The 7,885-nt window shown below is 26.3% G+C and overlaps 1 protein-coding gene across 3 annotated transcripts in view; it reads left to right on the top strand.

Moving 5' to 3' along the window:
• Positions 1 to 5,703, top strand: part of LOC111678933 — a 70,985-nt gene extending 65,282 nt beyond the window's left edge. For all 3 annotated transcript variants that reach the window (XM_046945465.1, XM_046945463.1, XM_046945464.1), the window contains exon 7: positions 4,800 to 5,703. In XM_046945465.1, coding sequence (XP_046801421.1) covers positions 4,800 to 4,948 — 149 coding nt within the window. In that variant the 3' untranslated portion in view covers positions 4,949 to 5,703. The remainder of the gene's footprint in view (positions 1 to 4,799) is intronic.
• Positions 5,704 to 7,885: the final 2,182 nt, after the last annotated feature.

Genomic DNA, 7,885 nt, shown 5'->3' with positions numbered 1-7,885 from the left:
TTTTTGGTACTTTTTCGTTCTTCAAAAGGTACAAAAGGCTTTAAACACATCATGGTGAAGGGTATATAAGATTCGGCACAGCCGAATATTGAACTCTTACTTGTTTTAGAATGGAATTGTTATATGCATTGAGATATACATATGTACATAATCTCAGCAATAGTTTTTCTTATAGTGCAATCGTATACGAAAAATTAAATTGTCGTATTTTTTGGGGTAGGAACGATTATCTATCGATACCCATAAAATTTGGTGTTTTGTTGGCCATATTCACTTATAGACCAATCTCCATAAAATTCCGAATGAAGAATTATAATAAAAAACTCGCCGTAAAAAGTTTACAACGATGAAGTAAGTACTTACGGTGGCTTTATATATGAGAGGTAAGTTCAATTGTGGTCCGATTCTCAAAAACTTTTATAAGGACATTTTAGCTTTTATGAAACGATTTTATTTAATTTCATCGCTGTACATATTCATATTTTTAAGAAGACCTTAATAGAGGTAGGTTTGGCTACCGACCCAAAAATAATTTTGATACGAAGTTACGTTTCTATAAAAGTTATAATACCAAACAAACCTTACCTATAAGGAATATTTATGGAAAATTTTAACTCGCTAGTTTTTCCGTTCGAACTCTACCGACAGACGGACGGACATGGCTAGATCGCCTTAGCATTTAAAAATATATATACTTTTTTGTGTCGACCAATATTGTAAAAATACCCTAATGTACATTTAAATGTACATACATACGTGATAAAGAAACATAAAAATCATTGTTAAGTTTATCATGAGAAATCTGAGATAATGCCATTACAATTACTGACGTTTTAACAGCGCAACGCAAACGAATACGTTACTATTTGAACGCCCATCATACAATTTATCTCTGAACTTCTAAAGTAATTGAATAGTTACACAATGAACTTCCTTTTTTATTGCAGTAATTATATTTTTTATATCACCACAATTTGTATTTAGTATTATTGATAACATAGATTATGTTTATCACCTCATTTTCAATTTTAAAAAATCTCATATGTTTCGAAATAATAAACATGGATTTTTTAAGAATTGTTTGCTGGTATATTTCTCTTATGTATATTTTGTATATCTCTCATTTATTACAATACTGGCATAATCCAAAAATGTCGTTTGAGAAAAATAGCTTTGAATATTTAATGACATTTTACTATTTTTTTTTAACTTTTAAACAAATCAAGGGATATGAAAAATTAAACCTGATTTAGATAGAATAGGTTATTATGTTTTGTATCTTAATTGAAATTAAATTGTATTTACTTAATACTCGCAAAAAACATGAGTATGTATTTGAAATTGCTGAAGGATACCTTATATGGTGGGTAGGGTAAATTAAGGAACGATACTCATAAAATATAAGAGACTTTGTTTTGTATGGGACATATTTGTGTGGAATTTTATCTCTGCACTCTTATTTTTAATACAGTAACGACCGTTAAAGTCTCTTTTAGGGGTTCATTATGGGGGATATGGTCAATAATGGACCGATCCTCATCGGAATTTGTGTTGTAAGATACTTATTTATGTCGAATTTCATCGCTAAATCATATTTTGTAATGATCGTTAAAGTAATTTTCTAAAGGGAAACTATGGCGGCTAGGCGAAATTGAATCAATGTATATTGGACTATATACTACTTCCATGCAATGTAACAACGTGTAGTTAAAAATATTTAAAAATACATATTAGTTTTAAGTCACTTTTTATAACAAAAAAGTTTAGCCATAGCAGTAGGGAAAATGGAAATTTTTTACTAGTATGCCTGTTTTTTGAACTGAGTAACCCTCGAATTTTGAAATATGGCAGTCTTGTAGTAAATGTGCGATATACAGTATGTGTGTATTTATACATACATATGGAATTTGTATATATGTTTATACCATATAAAAAGGGTATTATTCCACATCCGTTTCCGTTAACATTAGTTGAATATTGTTTTTACATATGGGGGGAACTTAACGGATATGCACACTTACAAACCTGATATATATAGAAGGGCATCTGTTGTGGCCCATCCATTACCTATTTCAGTGTAAAGTTACATATTGAACATGGAAATACTACATTTTAGTTAACAGTATTTCTTACAATTTATATTATTATTATTATTATTATTATTATTATTATTATTATTTGTAATTATTTCATTCCATTCACTATCTTCTATATAATTAATAGGCAAGCCGATTTTTTTACCCCTTTTACTTTTACAGTATACTTCCAAACTTGGTCAAATGTATATAACTTTAAATGTTTTGTTCGCAGACGAGCACAATGTATATATTAATAAGATCGGATCAGAATTTTGCGAGCTATAAGCATCTAATACACAGAAACAAAAGTCACACGTACGTATGCTTGAACTAGAAAACCACTGAACACCAAGAAGTGAAACGCTATCAAAAAGTACCTAAGTCTGCTGTCAGTCAGAACCTAACTCTAAGAATGTATTACTAGAATTCTCAAGTCAACATAGTTGCAAAAAGTTGGATTTAAAAATATTGAAAGAAAAAATTTTTCTGAAGGAGAGTTTGTATGGGGGATAGGATCAAATGAAGCCCGATCATTAAAAAAATCGGTAGTGTCATTTAAAGTTCTATAAAACTAAGTTTTGTCGACTTTTGTTAACATAATAGATCATTTAAATTAATTATAAGCCAAAGTATACCAATCAGCACAAACCCAATATACCCTCCCCACTAAAGTGGTGTAGGGTATAAAAATTCAAATCAAAAATTATGAATGAAAATGCTGATAAAAGGGTTCCAAATGAAGAATATCAGATGAAGCACCAATAAGACGTTGTCCTGCTGCGAATACAATTTAAATGCAACGACGATTTTATATGTAATATTGTGAAATACACAACAAATTTTCTTTCCAATATTTATTTTTTTTTTCAATTTTAGAAATTTCATTTTGACAAAACCCATACTCTAAACAAACAAAAAAATATTGTGTTTGTTGCGGTTGTTGCCTAAACGCTCTCATTTTAGAAGAAAGTTTGTTTTCTTTTTAATGACAGTATTGGAAAAATAAATTATTTATTTGAAATATTTTTTCTTTTCTTTCAAAAATGTATGTCAAAAAATAAAATATTTTTTTGCTTGTAAAAAATTTATTCTTTTCGTGTTACTAAATATATTGAAAATGTAAAAAAAACAAAAACAAGTAGGAAAGTATAGTAGGGCATGGCCGACCATATAATACCCTACACCATGATTATTTTAAAAAATTTTATTTTTTTTAAAGAAATTTTTACGTTGAATATTACCATAATTCCAAAATGTTTGAACAATTTATTGAAAAAAAAAACTAAAATTTCTAAATGAGGCTTTATATAGGTCAAATATAGGCCGTTCCTCGGTAAATTGGGTAAAGGATATGTTTTTAAATAACAGTTAGTTTTGTTGAGTTTCATTGCGATACAAGTGGTTACAAGTCAATTTTAGACGTTTAAGACATTTTTTGAAGGGGGGTTTGTATAGGGGCTAGTGTCAAATAAGGGCCGATCCTTACGAAAATCTGCAGTGTCATTTATACTTATATAAAACTTATTTGTGCCAATTTTCAGAGAGATAATAGAATATTTGATGTAATTATGGCATAAAAAGTTCAAATCGGGAGGTACGGTTGTATGGGGGCTAGGTGAAATAATGGACCGATTTCAACCATTTTCAATAGTCAAAAAACATGCTTGGTCCAAATTTCATCAAATTATCTTGAAAATTGCGGCCTGTACCTTGCGCACAAGGTTTACATGGTAAGCCAACCAGCCGGACAGACGGACATGTCTTAATCGACTCAAAAAATGATTCTGAATCGATCGGTATACTTTAAGGGACCAATATTTTTGTATGTTACAAACATCAGCACAAACGTATAATACCCTCCCCACTATAGTGGTGTAGGGTATAAATATATCGTTAAGTGATAAAAAAGATTTTAAAGTGCTATAAGCTACGACTAAGTTTTGAAGTTTTGGGAGAGCCACATTCATACATATATGTTGGAGTTACACAGAACTCGTCTGTGAAAAGACCGTAACGTTAATATTGTAAAAAATGTCCCAGTTTCATTAATTTTTATGTTTTTTTAATTTTTTAAATATCTTTATATGTGTAAGAAATCCAGTCATACCACATAAAACCTTTAAAAATATTACAATTTGTATCTGTACTCATATGCATACATATTTTTATAAGCTGAATTTTTAATTTAATTTCTATTAGGGAAGCGCAGATCCCTTTATGTACTCTAGTTGTAATTAAATGTTATAAAGAAAATTAAAATGTTTACATACGTTCATACATGTATGTCGTATTAAAAATATATGTAAATGTATCGGATGAACATTTCCTCCTTCCTCTTGATTAACTTCTATCGAAAATCTATCTTTCCTTCCTTCTCTGGACTTTTAAATCAGATATAAAATTCATTGGCCAAAGTCACATATTTTGTTTACACCTAAGTATTTCCAGTAATGCTAATCTAGTGCTATTTAATAGTGAACATATTGAAACTAAGGTAGTAACCAAAAATATATTTAATTAAGGGCGTAACATGCTGAAAAAGACAGATATTATGTGTGATTTTTGCAAATTCGATCAGAAGTTAATTATTATTATACGCAAACTATTATCGATATGTATTAGATATGTTACACAGTGTACACACATATGTATAACTTTTATAGAATTAAATACAATGTTAACACGCCATTTAATAATTAAAATTTTAAATTGTATTTTTAGGTTATTCAGCACACAATAGGCCGCGACAAAATTCGGTTTTTGTGGGTCCAAGCCCAAATCAATTTTTAATGCCAAAACCACCACGAAAAACTCGATCTGCCATGGATTTACATTCGATGATTTTAGATGAAACCGCAGAGCAAGTATAAAAAACAAAGTGCAATTGCTATTTGATATGATTATTTTGAAAATATATATGTATGTATGTATGTATGTATGTATGTATGTATGTATGTATGTATGTATGTATGTATGTATGTATGTATGTATGTATGTACATTTTACATACGTACATATGTTTTTTTTTTTTTATAAAGGGAGCACATTGTTGTTAATATTTATGATAAATTTAAAATTGAGTAAATTTGATAACTGTAAATGAAAGTCTTACCAATAAGGAACCATTTCTACAAGGAAAACATTTTTAAGAGCTCAACTACTTATTATCTTTATACATACATACTTAAAATATAATTTATAATCTTCAAAATTACCTCCTTTTCTACTTGATGTCTTTATTAATTACTATTTTATATAAAATATTTAAAATAAAATTGTTAACATTAAACCTATTTATTATACACAACTTTTCTTCTATTTATGTATATCACACTCTTGCTTATCCGTACTCAAATACTGTAAATTAATTAAAATTAATTAATTAGTTAAAAACGTTTTCGCAATCTTAGAAAATCTGTTAAATCTGTAGTTGTTTTTGTGAACTGTTGTTATCTTTAGAAAAGAAAAAACATTTTTATATGATATGATATATTCCTTACGTATACATAAATTCATATAAAAAAGAATACTTGAGATAAGCTTAAAGGAAGATATTTATAGAACATTTTTTATATTTTTTACATGCATAATTTTTCGTTATGTATGTATAATAATAACTATTTACTATAAACATTACATACATATGTATGTGTCTTCATATACATATTTATTTCATATTTACAATACATACATATGTACGCATATGTAATAATATGATAAAAACAAACTTGTGGATCAATTATTATATAAACAAATTAACTTACTATATACATATAATATATATTTACACTTACGTATAAACAAATACATACCAGTCAAAATTATTTAAAATTGTTGTCTATTTATAAAATTTATATCAATCAAAAATAATGGTTTCCTTTATTATATTTTTTATTAATTAATATTTTACTTTTAACGTGTTATGAATTTTATATAAAAAACAAAAGATGAGCCAAAACATTTTAATTTTAAAGGATCTACACGCAGAATATAATATAATTAGAGCAGACATTCAACTATATAACTATGTAGTAGTATTTTGTGGCAGCCATTTTTCTCATATCACGATTACCACAAAAATTATTCATACAAATTATAATATTGTTGTAGCAATTATAAATTAGTTAAAATCATTTATAAAATTTTGCAATTTATGGCTGCCGCAAAGCAAAATGCATTTATTAATTGTTACATGGATCATAAATAATATGGTAGAATGGTAATGCTCTAATATATTATTCATGTTAGGAGATGTTTATTCTCTGCGTGTGTACTTGTAATAAATAAATATTTGTGAAACAGTTTATTATTAATTTGTTTTACAAACACTTATTACCACAATAATCATAATAAAATATTATTCGATTCATAAACTTTAATAAAATGACGATTTTATTATGAATCATTTATTTTTGATATTATTAATTAATTTTTAAAGCATTATTATTATTTTTATTGTTATTTTATTTTATTGTTATTTTATTTTTGTTTTTTATAAATAAAACTTTATAATTATAATTTGAAAGTAATTATAAAAACAGCACTGTTTCTATGAATTTATTCATCCAGTATTTTTCGTTAAGGAACAGTGCACAAAAAGGCAAGGGCAAAAAGCTTTACTAAAATTAAAATATATACAAAACTTTAACAAAACTATTTTTATGATCAAAATGTTAAAATACAAATAGATATACATATTAAGTAAATAATTATTAAAATAAGTACATGCAGTGCCAAATAAATAATTTTGATAATATCCTTACATACATACGTATCTATGTATATGTGTTTATTTGCTAAAACTATGAAAAATAAAAAAATATTGGATTTAAAAAAAATCATTTGGATAACAATTGAACATTAATCTAAGTTTAAATAAGCAAATTCTATTAATATGTTTCTTATTCCAATTTATATCAATTATATATACTTATTTTTTTAAACAAAAAAGATAGAAAGAAACTAATTTAGATAATTATGATATATTTTAATTAAATCATAATTTATGACACTGTATGTACATACAAAAATAAAAAATTTAAATAATTGTTGCCCCTATTATGGTTTACAACTTAACTCAGTTGAGTTGAAACCTAAAAAGTGTTTTTGTCACAGAATTATGAGAAAAGTTTATGAAAATGTGTTTTTCGTAAATAACAAAAGTAAACTCGTTCGAAATTAGTGATTAATGAAATTTTAGAAAATTTTAAAAAATACTTTGTTTGTATTTATAAGTTGAAATTTTTTCTAAAAAAATAGCAACATTTTTACTCAAGAATAGTTAAGTTGTTAACCATAATAGAGGCATATATTTAGATTAAAAAAAAATCAAATATTATATATATCTGTAGTGTACACTGTTTATACAAATTTAGATGAATAAACTGGAAAACTAAATTCTCGTATTATTTATATTTATTTATACAAGGTTCTCGAGGTAGTGAATAAATTCAAATTTGTAAGATGAAAATATTTTTATGCGTATATAAACTATATGGAAATTTATATGGAGATTTTTAGTTATCTAGTTCTATATTAGTTCTGGATTTGGCCACGAATTGCTGTAATAGACAATTAATTTTGTTACATGTTTATGCTGTATTGAATTGGATTCCTTAAATTCATAGGAAATATAATGATACGTTCTCTTTTGCGTTTTTTACAGCAAATAAGTCTTGTTTTAAGGGTTTTCCATTATACATTGTATCTAAATATGTTTGTCTAAGCTAATAATGAAAGCAATATAATGTCGTACAATATAACTTTGATATAATGAGTAAACATTTTTTGCTCATAAAGCTCATAAA

The sequence above is a fragment of the Lucilia cuprina genome, chromosome 3, assembly GCF_022045245.1.
Source record: "Lucilia cuprina isolate Lc7/37 chromosome 3, ASM2204524v1, whole genome shotgun sequence".
In the NCBI taxonomy this organism is placed as follows: Eukaryota; Metazoa; Arthropoda; class Insecta; order Diptera; family Calliphoridae; genus Lucilia; species Lucilia cuprina.
The sequence above is the reverse complement of the archived record's forward strand: the minus strand, read 5'-3'. Positions and strand labels throughout refer to the sequence as shown.